The following is a 27,629-nucleotide window of genomic DNA, read 5'->3' on the forward strand; positions in this document are numbered from 1 at the left end:
GAAATTTTAGGGCAGCTGCCTCTTATTAAGGTTTTTGAAATGCTGGAAGAAATGCTTTTAAGTGGAAGGTGGGGGTGGGGAATCCCATAAAGGGATAAAGGGGTTTGAGTGTGCTCCAGGCTAGAAGAAAGATAAACATTACATGACACATTACCAGTAGTTGTTGGAAGGGAACTGCAGCAGACAGGGTGCTATGCAGCAAATGGGATGAGTGGCAAGGGGTAGCCATTTCTTTTTTTCTTATTTTTTTTACTTTTTATTATATAAATATTTTATTTGTTTACCAGTTATATGCAATAGTCGTTTCTACCTATCACTTTTTGTATTTTACATTTTACGATTTTTTCCCCAGTCTCTCTTCCCTCCCCCCACTTTCCCCCCACAGAAGGTAATCTGATAATCTTTACATTGATCAAAATTGAATGTGTTGAGAGAAAAAAACATATCCTTGTGGAAGAAATGAAATATTAGAGATACCAAAATTATGTAGGACAGAAGACAACTTTAAAAAAAAAATTGAAGGTAATAATCTTTGGTCTTTGTTTAAACTCCATGGTGATTATTGCACTGATGGAATGAGCAAGTCCATTAAGGTTGATCATCACCCTTGTGTTGTTGTTAGGGTCTTCAGTGTTCTTCTAGTTCTGCTCATCTCAGCATCATTTAATGCAAGCCTTTCCAGGCTTCTGAAATTCCATCCCTCCTGGTTTCATGTTCCATAGTATACATATACCACAATTTGTTCAGCCATTTCCCAATTGATGGACAGCCCCTCAATTTGGGGCAGCCATTTCTGCACCTGAGTATTGTATTATTATCTCGAGTATTATGCGGCAAAAGTCGAATCTACAGCTATTATCTACAATTCAAATCTGGCATTCACTTGGGGACAAGTATTGCCTGCCATTTGCCTTCCTGTCTAGTCACTTGAATAATAAGCTGCAGTGCCTCAAAAATGGTACTTAGGTGATAAAAATGTGATAGCTAAAGTGAATTGCACTAGAACTTAGTCCTGACTATTGTTGGGAGACAAGTATACACTTTCCTTATGATGTTTTCCCATGTGATAGCAAAAGAAATGTTTGTTTTGTCTATCTCTACCTCTCCACCCTGTTTTTCTCTGCCCTGTCTACACACACACACACACACACACACACACACACACACACTTTCTCTAATTTTAATCTTAACCTTCCAGATTACTGAATCTATAGAATGATCTTGCTGGTATTAACATTTGTAAGTAATTTGTGAATGATACTACTGAGATTAATTAGACCTGATGGCTTAGCAGGAAGGGAACCTTTCATCTGCTTTTAATAAAAAGAAAATAAAAAGTAACAAAAACTTGTCCATCTGGATTGTCTAGTATTATGGTATGTAGTATTTATCTTTTTCTTGCTCATCCAAAAAGTCCTGGCTAGGATTTTTTCCTAGCCCTGTCCATTTTGAGATTGTTGTATGTTGTATGTACTAGAAGATCAAGGTCATACAAAGAACATTTCTGGCACAACAGAAGTTTGAATGATCCAAGAAAATACTTTCCATTTTCAAATGAAGGATAAAGCAACCTGATCTCAATTTTACTTGTTCCACCTTATTTTATACTTTTTTTAGGCCCTGGGTTATTAGACAGTCTCTTCTGAAATTTTTAGGTCATTTGAGGGAACCAGGTGGTGACACTGAGGGCTTGGCCAGGCTCTGTTTCTGGAATTGCTTCAGCGGCCTCGCACTGGGGTTTTTGTTCATCAGTTTCCCAGCAGCTGCTTAGGTTTCCCAGAAAAGATCATTCACTTTTGAATCTAACTGATTCTTGCTGAGTTAAGTAAAGAAGTTTTCCTCCTTAGCCTCCGCAAATATGCAGAGTGAACTGGGACAGGCTTTTGTAATTTTATGTAATGCCTGGGAACCTTCCATTTTATTTAAAAGACACACAAATAACAGCCCCCCCCCCAACCACCTGTAGCTTTTTGTCTTGGGACTCCAGGCTCATTTCATTCTCTGCATCTGAAAGTTGATCTTTCAGAATTGTTTCCTTTATCCTAAGTTCAATTCTTAGTTATCCATGGTAATAGTAAAAGAAAGTAGTGAACCATGAACCTTCAGTCCCCATGGTAGTGTTAGACTGCGGAAAGTGGAAGTAAGGGTGGGGGTCAAAGGTTGGGGCCATGGGAGGACTCCCTACATTTCCCTCCAACAGAAAGTTGGGCCCCTGTTTAACCCCCTTAATTTGTCCGTCTCTTCCTAAGCTGGGCTCAGGCCAGTGCCATCCTCTGATCCCTGTTAGCCAATTCTAGATGAATATCTCATGTGAGATGAAACTGATCTGAGGTATCAATAAATGATGATAGGAATAAAACCAATTACTTTACTTTTCTATTGTACTGAACAATTATTCAAAATTTTATTTATTTTTCCAATTGCATGCAAGAAAATTTTTAGCAATCATTTTTTTATGAGTGAGTTTCACATTTTTCTCCCTCCTTCCCTTCCCCCCCCTTCCCCTTGATAGAAAGATCTAAGATAAGTTATAAATGTTTAACTGTATTAAACATATCCATATTAACCATGTTGTAAAAAAGAATCTAATCCAAAAAAGGGGGAAAAAAGCATTAGAGGGGGCAAAAATCATAATACATTATACAAATTTAAGAAATTGAAAATAGTTAAGCTTTCGTCTGTATTCAAACTACATAATTTCTTCTTTGAATATGAATTTTCCGCCATAGGTCCTTTAGACTTTTCTTTGATTATTGCACTGCTGAGATTAACAAGTCCATCATAGTTGACCACTGCATAGTATTGCTGTTAGTGTTGCATTGTATAACTTTCAAAGCCTTTTTGCACATATTATCACAGTAGTGCCTCTCAAACCAGAGAGTTCTGGTGGATAGTTATTGTGTGTTTTAAAGGGTAGGAAACTTCACAGAAGCTGTAGAGCTGGGAATAGCTTCTAGATCTGACTCAGTTGACTGTTCTCAAATAAAAACTTCCCTCCATTATGCCACTGTTATCCCCCACCCTAGTGTTTTAAAGTTATTTCTTCCCAATTATTTTTCCCTTTCAGCTTTTTTTGTCACAAACAGAAATTGTGTTAATAGTCCAGTGCATTCATAGTCAGTTGCTTTTAGCATAAGACGTCTTTTTTTCATGATACTTTGGTTATTTAAGTTAACTTCATATAGTTTGAGAGGCTGGCTAATTTCATAGCTTTAATCTTTGGGTTATTCACATTAAAATTATACTGTATTCAGTAACAAGCCAACAAGCATTTTATTAAGCAGTTACACTTTGCCAGGGCAACTCAATGGCACAATTGTTTGGAGCTCTAGGTCCAGGAGTCAGAGTCTTCCTGAATTCAAATCTGCCCTCAGATATTTAGCTGTGTGACTTTGGATTAGTCTCCTTTTCTGTAAAATAATCTGAAAAAAATCAAAAACAAAAACAAGTTCCAGTACCTCTGCCCAGAAAACCCCATTACAACTGAAAAATAGGTACTGTGGTAAACGCTTTGCTATGTTCTGGAAATATTTTTTAAAAAGGCAATCTCTACTCTCAAATAATTTACATTCTAGTGGGGAAGTCACATAAAATGAAGCTGAAATGGAGGGGATAAGGAGAGGGGTTGGGGAGAAAGGAGTTTCTTGAGGGGCAAGTTCATAGAAGTGCAGCCTAGTAGGCAATGAAGAGATGGTCAACCTGAAATGGAAGTTCTAGGAGGATCCATCCATCCATCAGAAGAAGGGACTTCAGGGTATTTTTCCAAGTATGAATTCCAAGACCAGAAGTAATTTTTCAGGATGAAGAAGTTTCTGGGCTATGGTGGGGAAATTCAAAGGAGTACAGCATGGTACCTAGGTACCAGCTTAGTCTTCATTATTTCCAGTGTTTATTCTTACTAACTCTTTATCATATCTCTTTCCTTAGGCCTTCTTTTTACATCTATTTATTTGCATTTTCTTTAAGAGCTGCTTTTTATTGTAAAGACTTTTTTTGTGGCCACCCCTGTTAGTAGCTCTTTTTTATAGTTTTCTAGACAGATTCTCCAAGAAACTTATTTTATTAAGGATATTATGAACATAAATGCTTACTGGTCTCTTTAGCATTTTAAAAACATTGCTTTATATTTGAGAACCAGATTATAGGGAACCAGATTGCAAAATAATTAACTATAATTTAGGAAGGTAGGTTTTCATTATTTAAGTAAATGAAATCCATAGGTGGTTCTCCAAGCTTTTTCATTATAATTAACATTCAGTTCTTTCATTGAATCCTCTATCAGCATTCCTGTAATAAAAACCAAAACATTCTAATTTATCTTTCTCTGATAAAGGTAGTGGTAAACATTAAAATGATCTTTAAACCAGTATCAACAGTATTAGTTAAAGATATGCATAATCCCCATACTATATAAATAGATATTGAGTTTGTGTGATCAGACCTGTGATTTCATGTTGTAGGGAATTACCAGTGAGGAAATTTCCTCTACCAATGCAGTAGAAATTTGGCCAGGATATAATTGAGAATTCATTATATTTTAATTAACATTAACAATCCAAATATTGTTTAAACAATTATCATTAAAATCTCATAATAAAACCAATAGGGGTGATTTTCAACCATTCTGTTATTCTGATTTGATAGAAATTTAACTGATCGTTTTACATGTAAGGGGTGGTCTTTGCCATTACTTTTAGGTTTGAAATAGTGTCTAGTTTGGGTAGTACCCACCAGGTAAACAGTGGTGTTTGTGTTAGAGAATTCCCAAAATGGTTAGATTTCCCAGGATAAGTAAATAAAATCAGAGATTCTAAAGACAATCCCATTGAAATAGCATAACACCTAATTTCTTATCTCTTGCCAAGAAAAAATAGACAATTTTAAAGCAAGTTGTATAAAACCATAAACACAATATGATTGAACTTGAACTTTGAAACATTTTTTCCCACTAATCGCCAAATGATCATAATCAATTTCCAGCCAATTCTGAGAGCAGAACAATTCAACTTGAACTTTGTCTTCCTGTCAAAAGTCTTCCAAGGCTCAGTAATATCTTGGAGTTTGTCTCCAGACAATAGTTATTACAGATAGCTTTCCCCTATCAGTGCTTATTATACCTTAAATTCTCATCCCATTTCTTTATAAAAGGAAGAAAATGACTTTTTTGTTTCGCATAACTTTTTGTTTCACTAGATTTAGCTAAAGGGAGAAGAGAAGTTTCAACTGCAAATCACCCTGTGTGACTGATGCTGCAGTGGGAAGAGTTCAACCCTGCATTTTTTTTTTCTCAGGTCCATGTCTGAGTTCATTGATGTGCCTTCAGGAGCAATTCCATCAATATTTTTGTGAATACTTGGTGTCTCTGAATTCAAGGCTCTGAGGGAGGGGGGGAAGATTATTGGGTTACTTCACCTCCCTCCCCTTTCCCTTGCTCCCTAAATCATACCAGCCTCTTAGATATTGAAGGGGGTATAGGGACCAAGCCAAATTAATTTTTTTAATGTAGCATGATTGAAAGTGTCCAGATTATAAAAAACCTTCTGTGGAAAGAAGAACTGAAGAAACACAGAAGGAAGAATATTATGTGATAAGCATTTGGGGGGGGGGTGATAAAAGTGAAAAAGTTGTAAGAGTCAGATGCAAAAGGTTAATGAGCTAGGGTTAAAGATCTTACAGAGTAATTTTAGTCCTTGATAGTATGGTAAAAAGAGATAGATTTCTATTCAGAGGACCCATCTTCAGATCTTACCACTGCCACTGTTGTAGTTGCTATAGTCAAGTCACTTAATTTCTCTGCACCTCAGTTTCTCCTTCTGGAAAATGAGTGGGTTGATATATGATTTCTAAGATCCTTTCCCAAAAAAAGAAGAAAAAGAAATCATGGGTTGGGGAAGATAAGTGAGCATGTGTGTGTCTGTGTCTGTGTGTGTCTATGTATCTATGTCTCTAGGTCTGTGTGTCATATCTGTGTATGTGTCTATGTGTGTTGTATGTTTCTGTGTTTATGTATCTTGGTGTCTATATGTCTGTGTATGTATGTCTATATCTGTGTATCTCTGTGAGACTGTGTATCTGTGTGTCTAAGTGTCAGTCTATCTGTATTTCTTGTATGTCTATGCATGTTTCTGTGCCTGTATATCAATGTGTGTGTATATCTCTGTGTATCCGTGTATCTGTGTGTATTTCTATGTCTAAGTATATGTATGTCCATATGTGTCTCTGTGTATATCTATGTCTCTGTGTTTCTATGTATGTGTATCTGTGTGTCTATGTCTGTATGTGTCTTTGTATGTCTAGGGGTGTGTGTGTGTGTAAGAGCAACTATTTGTAAAAAAATAATTTTTACAATACTTGGCATATATATATATATATGTGTGTGTGTGTGTGTGTGTGTATATATATATATATATATATATATATATATATATATATATCATCCTCCATGTGCCATATATTTGTATATCACCTACTATGTGCCACACACACGTCATCTATGTGATATATATATATATATATATATATATATATATATATATATATCACCTACTATGGCCACATATGTATATATATATATATCACTCATGTGCCTAATAAGTGCCTTGAGTTCTCTTTTAACAATTTATAGTTACTCTTATAACCCCATTTAGCAGTTGAGGAAACTGAGGCAGACTGATATTAAGAGATTTTGCCCAGGGTCACATAGCTAGCTAAAGTTTTAAAGTCATATTTGAACTCAGATCTTCCTGACTAGGACCAGTGTTCTATCCTCTATACCAAAAGAAACACAATTCTCTTCTGCCTTCAATTTGCCTTGATGTTACCTCTGTTCAAATGCCATGGCCCTGAATTTGCCTGGCCAAAACTGCCCTTCACTGAATTCTAGAATTACTTTTCCCACATGCTCCCACTTTGCAGCCCTTATCAAGAAATAACCTTAAATTGTTCCCAAGCTTAGATGTTATTTTGCTGTCATCATGGGCAAGGTTTTGCAAACTAGAAACAATAAATGACTCTTAACTCAAAGGTTACTACTATCCCCAAGTTTTAACACCTTTTCTTTTCTCATTCTATCTTACAGGTTCTTTACTCTCACTCCATTAGAAAATATGCCCTCTCACCTTGTTTTTTGATATGATTGGTTATCTAAAGCATATTCACTGGCCAGATCTTTCAGCATTCATTCCTTCTTCTGTAACATGTAAACCAACCTTCCCTTGTGATTCAGGGTTACTTCTTCTAGACCTCTTCCTCTGTATTCTTACAATATGACTTCTATCTAGGTCATTTTCTCATTTTTCCTAAATTTGCAGTTTCCATGACTCTTAGATCTCCATTAGTGAAACTAGTCACACAGTTATACTGCATGGCAAATTCATTCATTTTTCACCTAGTTTTTAACTAGAAATCCAGGCAGCCTTCTACTCAAAATTATGACTAGCGTTTCCCCCAGGTCTAGGTAGGTGAGAGTGGTGATTCAGAAAAATGTTATATAATAATTACAATAAACAAATTGCCATTACTTATATAGTGTTGCATGTGTGTACACATGCATTACGTATACATCTAGATTATTAGATATGTCTACATGTGGATTGATAAGAAAGATTTCTCACATTATTACACATTATTACACATTATAAATAGTCATTTCCACAAAATTTACCAGTTCTTTTGCAGGATGATTTCATTTTTTAGTTTTTTTTTTTTTAGTTGATCATTTCTTTATACCATATTCCTTGAATGCTGGCTCATGTCAGTAATTTTTTTCTTAAACCTACAGAATATGCAATTGTGTTTGTTTCTTAAAATCTACAGGTTTCCTTCTTTTTTATCGTTTTCTTTTTTTTTTAAACTTTTGCAAGGTAGTGGGGTTAAGTGGCTTGCCCAAGGCCACACAGGTAGGTAATTATTAAATGTCTGAGGTCAGATTTGAACTCAGTATTTCCTGACTCCAGGGTCGGTACTCTATCCAGTGTGCCACCTGGCTGTCCCAATCAGGTTTCCTTCTTGCTACATTTTTTTTCTTAAAGGCCTCAATCTTTCTTTTAATACTGATGCATTTTTTTTAAACCAGTCATTTACACACACTAAGCCTCTTTTTAACATAATAATATTAATTTTTATTATGTTCCAGGCTCCATGCCTAGTGCTTTACAAATATTACCTCATTCAATCCTCACAACAACCCTGCAAGATAGGGGCTATTTTTATTACCCCATTTCACAGATGAAGAAACTGAAACAAATTTGCCCAGAGTCACACAGCTGATTAGTGTTAGATTTAAACTCATGTCTTCATGGTTTCAGACCCAGCATTGTATCCATTCTACTTCCTAGGTTAAGTGTGAACCTTCTGGATCAAAGTATATTAACATTTTAATCATTCTTTTTATATTTTCCAAATTGCTTTCCAGAATGGAATGTTTGTATCAATTCACAGCTCCACCAACTTTTCATTAATGTTAACTAATTGACTCATCTTTCCATTTCCCTCTAGCAATGACTTTCAATCTTTTGTTATCTTTGCTAATTTGTTGATTTTGAAATGGAATCTCAGGAATGTTTATTAGTGATTTGGAGCATTCTTTCATGTGACTACAAATAGTTTGTAATTTTTTTTTTGAAAACTTTTTGTTCATGTTCTTTGACTGTCTATTGAGTTTTGGGACCATATGGATATCAGAGAAATGGACCCACACATACAAAGTTGCATAGGAAGATGGGTTGTCCCTTTGAATTCATAAATTAATTAATTAATTCCTGACAAAGAATTTTCCCATGCCATGAAATCAGAGACCCATTTTAATTTTTAAAAAAAGAATCCATTTCAGTGTAGTGAAAAGATATATGACTTGAGAAATTCCCTCTTTCCTGCCCCTTCCATAGTGGGCTAGAAAGTACATACTTGTCTTTCTCAGTACAAACAGATGGTATAGCTTTTCATTAGAGGGTCATATTTAATAGTTTTAAAAAGTTCATTTTAATGAGCAGTTTTCAGATGTAACCAACTGTAATGTTAACGTCAAGCATTAAAACATAAAGTCAGTAGGTTGCTATGTGCACAATATTGTTCATTGCTTAAGACTTTTTGGATATAAAATTTCATATTCAGCAATTTGTATTTTATGTTATGTTTTGTAGCTTTAACATTTTGCTTTTAATTCAACTCAAGAACTATTAACTCATGTTATTACATAATTCCTTTGTTATTATCATTATTTAATAATTAAAATATTAAGCCATGCAATTATTTTAGATAGAGGCAATAATTAGGAGAAACAGGAAAGAATACACATCGATTACCTTTTCCTTTCCATGATAAATCTTCAAAACATACATATCTTCAAACATTTAATTGTAAAGTAATGATCTTATCTTCTTGAATGAAAGAGAAACTTAAAGAACCTATTCTAAATGCATTCTACAACCTTTCTTAGATACTCCTTTGCATCTCATCTTTGATACAGGTCAGAACTAAGGAAGATAGGACACAGGGCAAATAATGAGATTATTATTAAAATGAAATATTTGAATTTTATCCCCCCAAAACACTCAAAATTCTGTTCTCTAATTCATAGCTACCGATTATCTCTGTTGGAATTGCAATTCTAGAAGCCTTACTGAATCATGGAGATCAGATGCGACACCTGATGAACAAGTGTCTTAGTGTTTAAGTAAGGTAGAGTGGAAAGAGATCATTTCAGCTCTAAAAAAAAACTGTTAAGCATCATTAGTGGATAATTGAACATATGGCTGCACTATCAGAAAACGCCTCTTATCTAGATATACTGATTGGCAGAGTGAGGTACCTAATGTTTCTATATTTTCCTTTCCCTGGATTTCTTGGGTTCTCTTGACAGTCTTCCTGTGGTTGTAGTAGGGGAAGAAGGAAGTAGATCAGCCAACTTAACCCTAAGAGACTGAACTAGATCTAATTCATATTATTTAGCCCACCTAAAGCCACCAAGATTTTATCCTAATTGTCTACAAAGAATTGGTAAAAGTCCTTTCTTATTCTAAACGTTTCATCTCTTACCATCTCTACATAATGACAATACAATTAATTGTTTTCCATCTGGCCATCTTATCTCTGTGGGATTTCTATAATTGCAGAGCTAATGAATGAACAAGTGGCTATGAAACATATACCAGGATTTGAGACTGGGATTTATGTGAGAAATTCTAAATTCTAAAATGTTATTTGAATAATCTCATTCTTGGTCCTAAATCCTTTACTTCTCCCTTATTCTCTTTTACTTCAAGAATATACCTTTCTTCCTCCATTTCAGGAAGAGCAGAATTCCATGAAACACAACCCAGGAAAAAACCCTTAGAATATTGCTGAAGATACTAAGTTTGCTGCTTTTTTATTTTCTCAAATTAAATTTCTTCCTCTTTTGGAAAAAGGAAATAGCATTTGTCAATTCCCAGTCTATCAGCACCTTCCCCACTCTCCAAGATCTTCTAAGCTCTAGATAGGTTACTTCATGCCTACAAGTTCTTTCAGTATTTCCCTTAAGATGTGCTTTTTCTGGGTCCATATTTATGAGTCCCAAATTCTGTCAGGTCTATCTCTTTAAGCATCAGAAGACACATTTAGTTCATGCCAAGCATGAGGGGAGTGCTACAAACTATCATTTTATTGCAAGCCCTGAACTCCCTGTTGGATATGACTTTCCTAGTTTTTTTGAGCCTGACTTGTCCTGTTGCTCTATATTTGTCCCGGCCTGTTCTCTGCTTTTCTTGACCCAGCCTGATCCTCCCAGCTTTAATTTCTGTTGTCTCCACCAACCTCAGCAAACTCCCCCCTTTACTCTGTAATTCTGTTTTGGACCATGGTCCTGGCAATCATTGCTCCTTATTCGGACACTAGGCTGCCTTCCAAACAGCTGGTTCTGACTGATGGTCATGGCTTTTTGTTGTAAAGCCTAGCAGAAGATGGGATTGACAATCTGAGCGCTTTCAAAGTGGTTACGGTAGGTGCTTTCTTATTTAGTACATCATGTCCTTCCTGATATTTCTTTATAATTTTTCTGGTTTGTAAAGTTTGACTTCATGGAAAAGTCAGCAACAACAGCAAAAGAAATTTAGTAGTTCATTCTGTTAACGTTATATTTTCTCCTCGATGGATCTATTAGTGCTCAATGCAATAAAATAGACAAATCCAATATTCTCAGCTTTTTAATTTCTTATATTCTTTTGGTGGGAATTGAGGGAGAGGACATATTTTGCACAAAAATAATTAAAGGGAGAAGAGAGAATATTAGTCACCTGTTCACTCTTTCTTTTGTCCTTAAAAGGCAGAAAAGGTTCTTCTGGTCATTTAAAATTTTTTTGCAAGCCTCATCTCATTCTCATGTTTAGCTTTCCTGGTGCTCTTTTTAATGGTCCTTGCTACTCTTTTATCCATGGTTCTTTCCATGTTTTCTCCCTATTCTTTGTTGTATAGATCCAACAGCATAATTCCCTTTCTTTCACCTGGAGTTATCTTTTACTTTTCCTCCTCTTCAAACTGCCCTTCATTCTTCTCTGTCCTTTCAGAATCTTTTTTTTTACACTCTATCCCATAGAACAGTGTCTAAGGTCTCTTTTAGTCTTTAAAACTGGGCCCTTTCACTTGTCTAGTAAGGAGACTAGCTTGCATTTTTAGTACAAATTATGTATATATATATATATATATATATATATATATGTATGTATGTATATAAAACCATAATATAACTTAGTTGATAATTTTGAAAGTACCACTTACTTCTTACTAGATTTCAAGAAGGATTACAAAAGACAAATCAAGTCATAACACATCATATATATTAGGAGTGGCTCTAGTTTCTGTGAGACTTTCTGTCCATTAGTTACTACTCCTTTTACTGCATGACCCAACCCACCTCCTTTTCTTATTTTTCATTTTTTGGATAAAAGTTTATAGGCATAAGGTGAATAATATACTTCCATTCTTATGTACTCTAACTTAACAGTATGCACAATGACATTTTTTAATGGTGCCTCCTCCTCCAAAGTAAATCTTATAAATAAACATTTTTGAGTCATTTCTATAAAATTCCAGTTATTGAAAATGAAATCAAAACAAATCAGCAACAAAAGTGTTTCATTATTTATTAAATAGAAATAATTCCAAATGGAAGAATATCCTTTAGGCACAGTGACATCATGGCTAAAGGCCCTTTCCCTTACCCTCCTTTTCCCCCTTTCTTTCTTCAGCAGCGTAACCCTGAGGTCATTTCCTTTGTGGACCCTTCCGTCGCTCTTTGGTAGTTTCACAGAGCCAACAGTGAAGAGAGGGTGAGGTCCACCATGGAAACATATTGAAATTGCCAGGATGTTGCAATGAATAAGCAATTTTTTTTAAGAAAGAAAAAAAAGTCAAACTACAGGTACTAATGGCAGCTCCCCAAGAACTCAGGGAAGCATTTTATACAGGATACAGACTAGTTCTAACAGCTGTTTCTCAGACTTTGCTATATTTAGGCATGAAAAAATTTAAATCTGGAATAATGTGTACTTGACTAAGTAGTATATGGCAAACTATTGCTAGGATTCCTAAGAACATCTTACAAAGATACAGGACATGGAGATTTTTAAATTATTTGGGTATTTTTAAAAATAATACTTGCTTTCTTAAGTTTCATTTTATTAACTTTTGAGATATATAAATGTTTGTTTACCTGCTGTAACAGGGATATGTCTTCACTTTTTCAGTTGAAAAATAGGTAATAGCCTTCTGTTGTTTGCATTTTGTTGGATGTGGGGAGAAAGAGTAAAAAGATACCAGTTATGCCAGACAAATAGCGTCTCAAAAGGCTTACTGCAGCTTGAAGCTATTAAAATTTTGAAAGCTGCACTAAGACTTTGGGGACATTCTGTATACATACACCTTGTAGAGTAAAAGTGCTGAGGAGAAATATAAATTGTCAGAGATTGGCTGGGAGAGAAACATTAAACAATGTTTACAGCTTTGGTGAGGGGGAAGGGGAGGTGAGCATAACTAAATATTTTTGTACCTGGGGAAATTTCCAGGTACTACATTTCTATTTCTCTTCCCTTTTCTCCACTCCCAATCTACCAATCCCCATTCTACCATCCCCTTGTACATTTGTAGATCCTATTCCTGGAAAAACAAGAAGCTCTTTAATTTTTAACTGTATTTATAATATTATTTGCTTAGGAGTTCTTGTGTTTATTTTAATGATCTTACATTTAGTTCAAAAGGAAAGCCTTAGAGAATCAAATGTATTTAGGATATGTTTGGAAACAATATTTCTTTATATCATTAAACTCTTTTAAGTACTTGAGTATAAAAATAAACTCTTGAGCCAGCCCCATTGCTAGTGTGATAGGGTTTGTGTGTGCAGAATGTAACATTCTTGGTTTGTATTCGTCACATTCTGCCCAATTACCAGCTCTGAGGGTTGGGGAGTAGACAGGTGTACACCAAAGAAGCACTCATTTTCCTTTTGAAGCTTTCAATATGTTCCTTAGTACAGTAAAATATTGGAGGGTACCTTTAAATTAACAAATAAATAGTTATAGACTATATTCATTCAGGGATTTCAGGATACAGAGAAAGGGGTTGAATGTTGGGACAGAGAGAGAGTAAGGTAAGTAAACAATTTCTTATTTTTTTTTCTATATATTCAATATACGGCTCTATATGACCACATTGTTTACCCTATTAGAAGGACAAATTGAGAAGATAAGTCACATCTGCCTGAAACTCTAATCTCCATATTTTAGTGGAAGGGCTTTAATGCTTCAGGGATAGCTGTTAGAAAATATTTTTTGTGTGTCCTGTTTGGAAGAGTGTGATGAAAAATGATGCGCAGATGAAAATTTTAATCAGAAAAAAATTAGGTTATATTTTTAGAGAGAAAAAATAAAGGAATTAAAAAATATTAATGAGAATGGTAGAAGTCTGTTTTTCTCCACTTCATTTGTAATTGGAGTTAGAATAGAATTTAGGGCAAAGTTAAAAAAATGCGCACTATTCCGTTGATTAATTTGCTGCTATAGAAACAGGTAGCTCTATCATGACATATATGTTTATTCAAATTTTATAGGTAGTATTTTGAGATGTTCTGAATTTTATAAATTCAGGATAAATGTGATATAACGAGAAGGACATTACAGGAATTTAGGGGACTAGATTCTGTTTCTGCATTCATTAACTGGTTGTGGAACTTTAAGCAAGTTGAACTCTCATCATTTCTTGTCCAGCTAACTAAGCTGTCAAATTCCTTTCTTCTTTGAAACCATATAAAATGTGATAACTTAATTCATAAGTTAATGGAAAGAAAACATACAAAAAAGAACAATTTTTTGCCCACATTGATTTTCAGCAAAATAAACCCTTAGGATCCTGGTTGACTCAGCTATGAAAAATAAATATTGTCTCTACTCCTTGATTTTAAATAAATGTCATTTGTGACCAGGTTTCTAGTAAAAGATAGATTTGTCTCTTTATAAAACTGAACAATAAATCATGTATATGGTTACTTTAATTTTTTATTTCCTTATTGAAAATGGAATTCATAAAATGCATATGAAATTTCTAAGGTCTCTCAGTCAATACTTTTTAATTAATGGTTTGTTTAACTTTATATCTAATTTTTGGCACAAAAAAATGCTTTATTTCTTGTGGTGGTGTTGTTTTCTAAAGATTAGCAGCAGTTTGGAAACAAAGATTAAACACTAGGACAAGTTGGTCCAACCAAAAATACAACAGTTTTGATGTCTTAATAACTCCAGCTGTGGGTAGTAGTTAAACAATCCATAAGAGACTCAGACCAGGGGAAAAAACTTGCTAATTTGCTGAACGCTTATGAATTTAAGTTGATTTATAGTTCTTAGCTGGAATAGATATGTTTGTGATATATGTCTTTAATTATTGCAGTTATGTTCTTGTGAAGGTATTGGTTTTTATTTGCTCTCCAGAAATATTCAATTCTTTCTTCAAGTTTTAATTCTTTATTACCTATTCAAAATGGTACCACAGAGTTCTGAATGAATTAATTAATATACATAGAGAAAATGAGCAAATTGCTTTCATTTTGCCAGGAGTACCGGTATCTATTGCTGCATAGATACCATGAACAATCCTTACCTATTTAACTACCATGAGATCTATCTAATAATAGTTGCAACAAATGCTTTTAATGAATTGGTCTTAGTGAAAAGAGCACTGATTGTTTAGGAGTCAAAAAAACTGGAGTCAAGAAAGGTTTAGGAGTCAAGAAACCTGGGTAATTGGAATGCTTCAGCTGATAACTAGTGGTATAACCTCGAAAAGGGTACTTCATATCTCTTTAATCTTCAGTTCCTTCATTTATAAAATTGGGGTGGTAGAATAGACCCATGGTTGGACTCCTCACTTTTTCAGTATCCTAGTGCTTTTATCAATAGAAATTTTCATGTGGAAACTGACACATTACTTATTGATTATGGTCTCACTGAACCTGAACTGCTATGCAATTCCTTTCTCAGTCAGGGACACTTAGAAACTCTTGAGTTCCAAACTAAGTTCAAAGATGTTTCCTTATATAGTCCTAGGGAGTATAAATTTCTTACCTTACTAAGAGGAATGTTCTAGGAACTAACTAATCATTGTAACAACTTTGAATATAATAAAATAAAATTATCATTGTTTTTGTTCTGTCATTTTTAGTCTTACATGACTCTTTGTGACCCATTTGTACAATAAAATAATCTGTAAAAGAAAATAACCAACCATAATCATGCTGGGTAGTGAGATGGCTCAGTGGACTTAATACCAGGTCTGTATTTAGAAAGAATCTTTCTGAGTTCAAATCTGACCTCAGGTGGTCACTAGTTGTGTAACCCTGGACAAGTCACCAGACCCCATTTGCTTCAGTTTCTTCTTCTGTAAAAAGGAGGTGGAGAAGGAAAAAATAAGCCACTCCAACTATCTTTGCTAAGAAAACCCCAAATGTGGTTACAAAGAGTCAGATATAACTTAAAACAACTGAACAATAACAAAAATTAAACGTAAAATATTTCAGTGTTTGTATTCATTTAACCAACGTTTCTGTTAAAAGGACTTTTTTTCCCTTTGTACTCCCAATTGAGAAGACCTTATTACTTCTATACATTCTTTGGAAAGAATTTTTTTTTCATTTGTCTTTTTCTTTTTTCTCCTAAATTTTGGCATTCTTGTTTCTAATTTTCTTTCTGACTTTTCTCTGATTCTCTGGATTTGACTTTCTCCCATACAAATATACATGTATACACAGTTTCAGCTCTGCAAGGTTTTTTTTTTTTTTGTACATATGTCACTCTGGCAGTTTGACTGTTGTTGGGATGCTTCTCCCTTCCTTCCTTCCTTCCATCTCTCTGGGAGCATTATACCAGCATTTCCCTCCCAGTCAGTGTCACATAGAGCTAGCTATAGCACCGGCCCCCTCTCTCTGAAGTCAACCAGTTCTGCCTGGTAGTCAAGTCCACTATTTCATTGTGAAGTTTATTCTCATTTTCTCCCTTCTAGCTGTGGACATGGCTAGAGGAGTTACAGAAAGAGCTTTTGGATGATGTTTATGCCGAGTCAGTAGAAGCCGTTCAGGACTTGATCAAACGCTTTGGTCAGCAACAACAGACTACCCTGCAGGTCACCGTCAATGTGATCAAGGAGGGAGAAGATCTCATCCAACAACTGAGGTGAGTTCCTTGTTTACCTTTTTTTTTTTTTAATTTTCACAAGTCATAGATCCTGCGATCCTGACAGCATATTTCCTTTTTATTGTCACTGGCTATTATCCTCAGCCCACCTGGAGAAATAGTAAACATCATTAACAGTGTTATCTTTGATTACAGAAGACAGTGAAGAATCTCCTGTTTTTCCCCCCTCTCTCTTTTTTTTTAATTATTAAGTGTCTGAGGTTGGATTTGAACTCAGGTCCTCCTGACTCCAGGGCTGGTGCTCTATCCACTGCTCCATCTAACTGCCCTCCCCTCTCTTCTTGACTGCTTTTTACTATCTTCTTTTTTCTTTATTTTCTTTTCCTCTTCCTCTCCTATATATTTATTTTTGGCCCTATTATTCCTCTTATGCCCTAGGGAGGACCCAAAATATCTTTAATCTATTTTTTCTAATATCTACTACACCTTTTTAACATAAAACATGAAATTATAAATCATTTATATTTTCATTAAAATCTACTTAGAATTTGTCTGTCAAAAAGTATATAGGATAAATCAGATTTGAAAACCATCTAACATTTCAACACAGCCTCTTATAATTCAAACTGATAGTTAAGTTTTAGTCATCCATATGTTGAGTTATGTTTATTAAAATCACAGTTTTTTCTCTTTTTTCCCTTTTGCTGTGGCAAATTGCTTCTCCTAGATCAAGCACAATGCTCTATTCATTTAAAAAAAAATTCATTCTTTTGGATTTCATTCATTGAATTCACTTCTTTACAAAGTCAGTGCTAAAATTTATAAGGGAATTATATTTTCTCTCCAGAATGTTTAAGTAAAAAGTTTTTCTATGTGCATAATAGATTTTTAAGACTTGTTGATTATTTGATTCCTAAAGTTTAATCCCCTCCCCAGGCAATTTAGATTATAGAAAGTGTTTTTGAGTATATATATCTTTTTTCTTATTAACAGAGAAAAGAGAAAATAAGAAATTCATTATGTTTGAATATAAAATTGAATGAATAAAGCCACTACAAGAAGTAAAACAAGAAAATTAAGCCCTGATATTGTGACAGGATTGCTCAGGGACAGAAACTTAACTTTGTTGTTGAAGAGGACAGGCTTATTACATGTGCTAAGACAAGAAATTCAACTTCCTGCTAGCTTTCTTCCCACTGAGGGAAGTTGCCGGATCTGGTCCTGTGCTCCTAACAATGTAGGACTTTCTCACTCAATTCCTGTTTGTCTTTTTTAAATCCCCATTTCCCTCATCTGCTCTTTAACAGGGATTCTGCCATCTCCAGTAACAAGACCCCTCACAACAGCTCCATCAATCATATTGAGACAGTGTTGCAGCAGCTGGATGAGGCCCAGTCTCAGATGGAGGAACTTTTTCAGGAGCGAAAGATCAAACTTGAACTCTTCTTGCAATTGCGTATTTTTGAAAGGGATGCCATAGATGTGAGTAGCTTGGTTTTGTATTGTTTCGGTTTTGTTTCCTTTCCACTCTGTAGCTCTTTGATAACCAGGAAAAATGCATATTCTCAGGAAGATGCCAAAATGCTAGTGAACACATAATCTTTTTTCAGTCATGTAGTATCTAAATGACTGTTTCTTATCTCCCTTCAAGCCTTCAGAGAAGAACACAGACATGGTTAACCTGAGTTCCTAAGGCCTCCCCAGAGAGCTTAAAATACTCTCCCCAAAATATTGCTTTTTGAAAGACATGAATAAGAAAGAAAAAATGAGACCAAATAGGAATCTATAATAGGATTACCTTCAGAGGAAAAGCAATTGATTAAAAAGAAATAGAAAAGAAATAAAAAGGACTTTTTTTCCTAAAAGAAACAAAATAAAATACCCTAGCAACATGGTGACTTTAAACTTGCCTGGACTATAATACAATACTACTTTCTCTGAGTGACTAGTAGAATTAAATGACTAGAAATAGAGAAGGGAAGTTAAAGTAATAATACTTTTTTCTGAAAAATCTGAGCTGGTTAAAATAGAATATTAGGTAATAAGAAAGTCCAACTATTTTTATCTGTAAAGGTCTCATATTATATGCAGTTGCTACCTAGAAATAGAACACTACACCTTACATTATAATAGAAAAAAAGGAATTCAGTATGTCTTTATCTTTCCTTTATCAAAAATAAGAGGGTAGTTGTGAATTCTGTGTTAAGAGAACTTTTTTTTTGAATTGGAGAGATTCAAGCAGGAATAAGTATAATTTGATAAGACTAGATTGAAACTGACTATGTATAATGAAGAAAGGAATTGAAAAATGACTTAAGACTAAATTAAAGCTGTGTTTCCAAGGAAAGTAAACCCCAAATTGAAAATAGGTAGTGACTGAATGCCTCATCCTGCTGTTGATTATAACAGTTCTTTGAGGTGTTTACACAAAGCCAAGGTTTGTGAATGGTATGTAAAATTTGTAGAATATGTTTCACCACAAAATTGAGACAATAACAATAGTGATGCTATCTCTTATTTATGTAATACTTTCACCATTAACAAAAATATTTTTCTTATAATATTTTATTTGTCGTCACAAAAACCCCATGAGTTGTAGGTCAACAAACAAACCTTATATTGTATACCAGGTACCATACAAAGAAAAGCAAAAATGGTTCATGTCCTCAAGGAGCTCACATCCTAAAGAACTTCAGTTTATCATCTACTTTTTACTAATGAAGAAGCTAAGGCTCAGAAAGTTTAAGTAATTTGTCTATGGTCACACAACTAGTGTCAGTGGTAGGATTTGAACCCAGATCTTTCTTGATTCAAAGTCTATCATTCTTTTCACTATATCCCAGTGCCTATATTATACTAAGTTCATTTCAAGTAAAATTTCTTAATTATCATTTATATACTGGACTATCAGTGAAGATTGATAGGGTTTTTTTTGTGGTTTCAATAATTCATTGCTAGTGGGTTTCCATCTTGGCTTAGGAGGAAGAACTCCTCCCCTCCCACCTACCCACCCCACCATACATATACACTTTGTGACCTTGTTACTCATATGCAACCAACACCAAAGCACCTAATTGTGAAGGCTGTTTTTGTTGGGCAACATGAACTCTTGCCTAATTAGTCTTGTGAGCATTTTGATGATGCGTTTAAAGAACAAGCCGCTCTACTTTAAAAGTCAATCTTTATTCTCAGTTTTTGTGAAATAAGTTAAAAAATCCTGATGCAACTTGTAAAATACACTGAAGCTCTGTGAAAAATCTAATGCTGACTGAGATTCAACTGCAGATCAATGAATGATCTTTGATGCCATCAGGAAATCCAGAGATCTGTGTCAAGTCCCAAGTCTAAATGGGCACAGGGATCTAGGTAAACAACAACAACAAAAAAAACCAAGTCCTTTGTTTTCTTTTGTAATTTTTATTTCAAGGAGGCTTTTTCTTTTGTTCTAATCAGTGACTTTTGGTTAGACATGTTACTGGAGGGCCAAACAGAGACATCATTAAAATTTCTAAGTATTGTCATTTTGATATTTGAAAAATCATCTGTTTGGCTGGTGCAACTCAAAAATGAGAAAATTATTTCATTTTTTTTAAACTGGGAAAAGATTACTTTCTTATAGAAAAGTGTTTTGGAAGGTGAATCAGAAATTCTATTTCTTTATCATTGTAGTCCAATAAAGAAAGTACTGACCTTGCAGTTAGAGAGGGCTTGAGTTCAAATTCTGCCTCCTGCATTTACTGCCTTGGGCAAGTAATTCAGCATCTCTTGGCCTAAGAAACCTTACCTGATTGGATTGAAGTCCCTACAAACTCCAGATCTATGATCCTTTTATCAATAAATAGGTACACTTCCATTTCTTTGACATAAAATTACAGCTATCTTAAATGTCTGATTTTTTTTTTAATTTAAGGCAGTGGGGTTAAGGTTGACTTGTCCAAGGTCACACAACTAGGCAATTATTAAGTGTCTGAGGCCAGATTTGTCCTCTCTGATTGATTTTTAAATGTTGTCACTGTCACAAACACAGATTCAGATACATGTATGTATACATAAATATATACTATCCCAGTTATTGAGTGACTAAATCAATATTAAAACTACTGTAATTTTATAAAACTAAAGGTACTAAAATTTGAATGATATTAAATCAAAGACCAATACAAAAATTTGAATGATAAAAAATCAAGTACAAATACAAAAATCTCACAATAAAATTTTAGGCTTTAATTATATAAGATATCTTATTCTTTCAAGAAAAGATTGCTGGAATTGGGAGAACCAGAGTTTGAAGCCTGCCTCAGATACTTGTTGTGTGACCTTTGACAAGTTATTTTACACACTGAACCTCAGTTTTCTCAATGTACTTGAGATCTTTTCTTCTTTCAAATCTATGATCTTGAGATTTTAGAGCTAGAAACGATTTTGTTGTCATTGCTGTTAAATGTGTACTTGTTTTAGTTATGTCCAACTCTTCAGGATCTCATTTTGGGTTTTCTTGGCAAAGATACTAGAGTGGGGGCAGCTAGGTGGCCCAATGAATAGAACACAGGCCCTGGAGTCAGGAGTACCTGAGTTCAAATGAGAAGAACTCAGACACTTAATAATTACCTAGCTGTGTGACTTTGGGTAAGTCACTTAACTCCATTGCCTTAAGAAAAAAACAAAGATACTAGAGTGGTTTGCTATTTCCTTCTCTAGCTTCTTTTTACAGAAGAGGAAACTGAGGCAAATGTACTTAAGTGACTTGCCCAAGGTTACACAGCTAGTGTCTTAGTTGCCCCCAGAAAGGTAAGTGTCATTTAATACAGATCCATCATTTAAAGATGAAGAAAATGAAGTTCATAAGTTAAATGACTTGTTCAATATATTTTACTTAAAAAGCAGAGCCAGAATTTGAACCCTCTAGGTATCAGGAAGCATTCTTACCATGGCACCATGCTTCTGTAACTTTCTTCAAATAAACATGAAGGAAAAAAGTTAGAGAAAGTCACTGTATTTTTTTAACTTCTCTTTTGTGAACTTTGATTTCCTCTTAGATCTGATGTAATTTACTTCCAAGTACCTTGAGGGATAGGATTGTTTTTTGATTGTTTTTCATTAATTTTTCATATCTTCAGTGACAAACACAATAATGGTAGTTGATATATATTGAATTGAATTTCTTTGAATATTCCTGTAATTCTGTGCTTGTTAGAAATTGAATTGTAACTGTAAATATGTAAAATATTTATTTCTATTTCTCTTATTTATATATTCCATTTGGAATGGCTATCATTTTTTTAAAACAGTCAGATCAAGATTTTAAAACTTTTTCTTATTTTTCTTTTTTTCAGCTTTCCTAAATATATTCCTCATGGCCTTACTATTTCACTTTTTTAAAAGGGAAACAGTGGAAAAATCACTGACATTCTGAGCCAAAAAACTGGGTTCAAATACTGCCTCTCTAATAACCTGTATGACCTTGGTATTTTTTTAAAAGGGAAACAGTGGAAAAATCACTGACATTCTGAGCCAAAAAACTGGGTTCAAATACTGCCTCTCTAATAACCTGTATGACCTTGGTATTTTTCCTTGGTCTGAGTTTCTTTAGCTGTACAAATGAGGGAGATTAGACCACATGAATGGTTCCCCACTAGCTCAAGAGCTATCATAGTTTGCTTGTGAAACATTATTAAAGAAAGCAGAATCATATGAAAATTCAAGAAAAAGGAACTTAGAACTCATCACTAATTGTATGAGTGGATAAAGTGTTCTGAAACTTAATTTTTGGTTTGCTAGCGTATTAGAGAAAGCTAGGAGGGACTATAAGTACAAATTCTGGCCTATGATATTCACAAGCAACTTTATTGTGAATAATCACAATAAAGAATGATAATGGTAGATTGAGATATCAATCTTTTTTAAAATTCTTAAATTTTAAAAAATATGCCTTATTTAAACTTTGTTTTATGAAAAATCAATATCTAGAAATCTTCTTCCCCTTTTTTGAATATTGTCTTATGGGATTTCTTCATTTGCTTGTGTTTAGTAACCAAGAGTTCCTGATAAACACTGTGGCAGCATTTTCCATGTTTATCCATTGTTATGCCTACCTCCAGGGTTTTTTCTATGCCTAGTAGACTTCTTTAAGTTCATGTCTCATTTACTATGTTCAGCTTTGCTAGTTTATTACCCACTCCTTGAGGGCTATTTAAGAATGGGACTATCTCATAAATTTTTTGGTAAATTCAGTAGGTCTGCCAACAATACCAACCTAACTCTCATTCCTGTGACAAAAAGTTTTTTAAAAAAACTAAAAGCAGTCAACAGTATAGAAAAGAATTGTAATAATTATTTTATTGTTTTAAGTTCTTCCAGTTAGTCTTTGATTCCTGTCTAATTTGTAGTTATTTACTTAATTTACAAATACACACATGCCTGTACTGTACAAAGAAATCTTAACAAAGAACAAGAGAGGAAAGATTGGTAAAATATACTGGTGATCTTGGCAGATAGAATTTGCTGAATGTGGAGTCGAGAAGATTTAAGTTCATATTGAACCTCAGAAAGTTACTACCCCTGTGACCCTGGGCAGGACACTTAACTTCTGTTTGCCTCAGTTTCCTCAACTATACAATAATGATTCAAATATAATACTGTTTGCAAAGTATTTATCACTGTGCTGGCAAATAATCTCTGCTTAGTAAATGCTTCTCCTCCACTATGTAAGCCCCCTAAGATTTCAACACAATTTAGACCTCTTCCTAAACTTGAGTCCCTATATTGACTGTTCTGATTTGTATTAGCAAAAATGTGCAAAATAGGATGGGAAATTGAAGTCTGTCTCCTACAGTGGTTTTTTTTGTTGCTGTTATCTTTTAAATTTTGTCATTTCTGAAGATCTGCATTCAGCCTATTTATATTTGTCTTGTTGTTCAAATGGATTTCTCCCCCCGCCCCCATCAGATCATCTCAGACCTTGAATCTTGGAATGATGAGCTTTCTCAGCAGATGAATGACTTTGACACTGAAGATCTCACAATAGCAGAACAGAGGCTCCAGCACCACGCGGACAAAGCACTAACAATGAATAATTTGACCTTTGATGTCATCCACCAAGGACAAGATCTCCTGCAGTATGTCAATGAAGTACAAGCCTCTGGTAAGAGAGGGTTGGATGTTTTGTTGTTATAGTTTTAATTTTATGTCATATTGAAGTTTCTTCATTTCCCTACATGGATTCATTTAATTTATTTTAGTGGGATGGTTAAAACCTACTTTCATCCTCAGAAGTTAGCTTTTAGTATAATTCAAATACAGATATTGTCCTCTGAATTCTTAAAGTAAAACATTTCCTATATTTTATTATAATTACAATTACTGAACTAAAGTCTTAGGAACTTTTCAAAACTCTAATAAGTACATCATAATGACATGAAATTAGAATCACTACAAGATTATCTGACATAGTTCAGCCCTCAGAAATATAAACTCATCTTTAGGATTGTTTTTGTATCTCAGGTTCTCATTTAGTTTTCATTTAATTTTTATTTCACCAGCAGATGTCACTAGAGGCAATAAAAAATGTTCACTATAATATATGGCACCGTTTTCACTTCCTTAAGAGCATGAAACCTATTACATTATTTTATATTGTTCAGTCTAATTCAGTGGTTATTAAAATGCATTTTGAGCATGCTAATGAAGCAAAGTTCCATTGACTTGGAAAGAACGTAAAGTCTTCTGCTGACTTCTATGCAAAGATGACCCAGAAAGTGGAATCGTAAGAACTGTGCCCTTTAATCTAGACATAGTTAAAGATCTGTAAATGCTTGAAAACTAATTGGTTTTTAAATATAGTCGCCGTCACACAGTCAAACCCAGATTCAGTACACGTATGTACACATAAATCCATACTGTGCCAGGTATTGGGGGTACTAAAATCTTGACCTATTTATTATCTTTGGGGGCATTGCTCTGCAGAGGAGGCAATTCAGACCAACAGTGATTCTTAAAGTGGATGATGTTTATAAATGCATTGGGTGAATTCCAGCATCTCCTGTGATTTTTTTCCAGGGGTTGAGTTGCTGTGTGATCGAGATGTGGACATGGCCACCCGCGTCCAGGACCTCCTGGAGTTCCTTCATGAAAAACAGCAGGAGTTGGACCTAGCAGCAGAGCAACATCGGAAGCACTTGGAGCAGTGTGTGCAGCTGCGCCATCTGCAGGCAGAAGTTAAGCAGGTACCCTGGACGAAATGCTGGGTGCCCCTGCTCTAAGAAATACAAATGCAGAACAGTCACTGGGGTTACAGGAATAACATGCCTTTCCACTGGACAGCTGAAAAAGGACTTTTAGAGGGATTTCCTTTTTCAGCCTATCAAATCTTACTCGAAATAATCCACCTTTACGTATTCTAGCTTTTAGCCCTGGTGCCTTTCTTCTATCCCCACCACTATTCCATTTCTCTTGCCATTTCCCCTTACTGTGTCACCTCAGCTTTCTTATGCAAGTATGGAGATGTGAAGAGTTGAACTTTCTAAGTCTTTATAGAAAATTAATGCATTTCTGATTCAAGGAACATTTACCTCTTTCCGCCCCACACTACCTCCCCCAATGTGTTCATGAGATAGCCCTTTGGAACACAGAATACATTTTTACACATGGAAAAACAGTCTAGTAGTAAAAGAACAGACCTGTGTTAATTAGTTGTCTGCTACAAATTCAGTTGAAATATCCCAGAAAACTTATTTCAGACATTTTTTCCTCTCTTCATACCCCTGTTTAACCTGAAGCTCAGCCCCCTAATTTTCTGAGATTGACACCATCTACCTGAGTTCCCTCAACCTCTCTCCTCCACATCTCATCCTTTCTTTTTATTATCAGTCAGTGGAACCATTGTATTACTCTGATCAGATCACGGAGAGTACTCTCACCATTCTGGGCTACCGCTGTCTAGGATTAAAAGTTCCAGAGATGATGCCATTCTATATTGGAGGAGAAAGTTCCTTACCAGGAGCTCCTCATGGCAACAAAATCACATAACCATTTTCTGTGCTACCTTTATTCATTAGTCAATAAACATTTATTAAATGATTACTCTATCAAGCATGTGCTAAGGGCAGGAGATATAAAGACAGGAAGAACTGCAGTCCCTTCCTTCAAAAACTCAGACAACATTAGAAGCAGAGGGGCACCAAATTTTCCACATCAGACATTTACCAGCTGTGTGACCCATGCCAAGTGCAAAAGGGGATAGGGAGAGGGGTTGCAACCTAAGGTCCTTTTCATCTCCAAATCTATGTGGTCTTATCATAAGTATATATACAGAATAAATAAAAATAAGCATGAGGTCTTTTAATAAGTAGAAGCTGTGGGAATCACAATAAATCTGTGGAACATAGTATTTGAGCTGAGTTTTTAAGGAACCAAGGGATTATTTATTTTTGCCCCTCTCATTTGTGAGCAAAAAGGACCCTTTGCTCCTTCTAAGGGCAGGTAGATGGCACAGTGGATGGAGCATTAGACTTGGAGTCAGAAAGGCTCATCTTTCTGAGTTCAAATCCAGCCTCAGACACTTAGGTACAGAAGATCTGTAAATGCTTGAAAACTGATTGCTATGCAACCCTGGCAAAGTTACTTAACCTTGTTTGCCTCGGTTTCTTCATCTGTAAAATGAGCTGGAGAAGGAAATGGCAAACCACTCCAGCAGCTTTAGCAAGAGAAACCCAAAAGAAGTCATGAAGAGTCAGATATAACTGAAACAACTGAGCAACAACATGCACCTTCTAAGTTACACCTCTTTATCTAAGCTCTTGATACCATCTTCCCACTCTTCAGGGACCTAGTCCCATCAGAAATTCTCAGCATGCTGCTTCCACTTCCTCCTTACCCTTTTACACTTTGTCCCTAATAAAACAATGCTCACCGTATAATTTTTGAGATAATACATTGAATATTTGACTGCTCCTTTTTAACTGGGAAGTTAAAAAGTCTGGCAAGCCACTACAGGTAGCAAGCAGCATCTGAGAGAAGCTTGACATTGTAAATCTCCCCCTGAATCTGTTTTATTACTTGTATTTTTTTCCTAAAAACACCTGGACATATTCTTTCCTAGTGATGTTACTGAGATTTCCTGCCAAATTTACCATCACCAACCTGGACAGGGAAAACTTGTTATATGAGCCTGTGGTTTTCTTCTTGTCATCTGATGCCTATCATGCCAACAGAGGCAGAGCAGGCTAGGAAAATAAAATTTTTAAAAGGTTCCATTTTCACAGAATGGGAAGCCATGTGAACCTGACACATCATTGTGTTCAGATCATTTGTTTAATGATTAGTGGAACGAATATCCAGTACATAAAAATATCCTAGCATGCTTGAGAGAAGAATAGACTCTGAGGTGTGCTGATAGCTATCACAGATCATCTAATCCAAACCTCTCATCTCTCTATTTTACAGATGAGAAAATAGACCCAAAGCTTTGAAGTAAAATAGAAACAGGACTTGTGACCAGGTCTCCTAGCACATTTTCCATCATACCCTGATAAATGTTTAAAAAATAGATAGTTAGGGGCAGCTGGGTGGTGCAGTGGATGGAACACTGGCCCTGGAGTCAGGAGTACCTGAGTTCAAATCCAGCCTCAGACACTTAATAATTACTTAGCTGTCTGGCCTTGGACAAGCCATTTAACCCCATTGTCTTGCAAAAAAAAAAAGAGAGAGAGAGAAATAGGTAAAAAAGCAAGACTCACTTCTTAATTTAATTATCATTAATAACAATTTTTCATTAGCTTTCTTAAGACAATTGGGAATAATTCAAGCCCTATTGGTAGGTTAACACTTGGTTCTCTTAACTGGTATGAGATGATTGGAACTGATTGTAGCATATAATTGATTATATCACACTTTTTTCCTCCCCAGGTTGGAGTCCCAAGTTATATACTAAATAAATTTAGATCCTCTATGTGGTATGTAGACTACTGAAATGGATTGCACTAA

The 27,629-nt window shown here is 34.9% G+C and overlaps 1 protein-coding gene across 6 annotated transcripts in view; it reads left to right on the plus strand.

The window, feature by feature from the left end:
• The window catches only part of TRIO (trio Rho guanine nucleotide exchange factor), a 600,806-nt gene that overhangs the window by 407,820 nt on the left and 165,357 nt on the right, over positions 1–27,629 (plus strand). For all 6 annotated transcript variants that reach the window (XM_074199605.1, XM_074199606.1, XM_074199601.1 and 3 more), the window contains 4 exons: positions 16,519–16,688; positions 17,957–18,131; positions 23,595–23,790; positions 24,705–24,871. In XM_074199605.1, coding sequence (XP_074055706.1) covers positions 16,519–16,688; positions 17,957–18,131; positions 23,595–23,790; positions 24,705–24,871 — 708 coding nt within the window. The remainder of the gene's footprint in view (positions 1–16,518; positions 16,689–17,956; positions 18,132–23,594; positions 23,791–24,704; positions 24,872–27,629) is intronic.

Source organism: Macrotis lagotis, chromosome X (genome assembly GCF_037893015.1).
Source record: "Macrotis lagotis isolate mMagLag1 chromosome X, bilby.v1.9.chrom.fasta, whole genome shotgun sequence".
NCBI classification, from domain to species: Eukaryota; Metazoa; Chordata; class Mammalia; order Peramelemorphia; family Peramelidae; genus Macrotis; species Macrotis lagotis.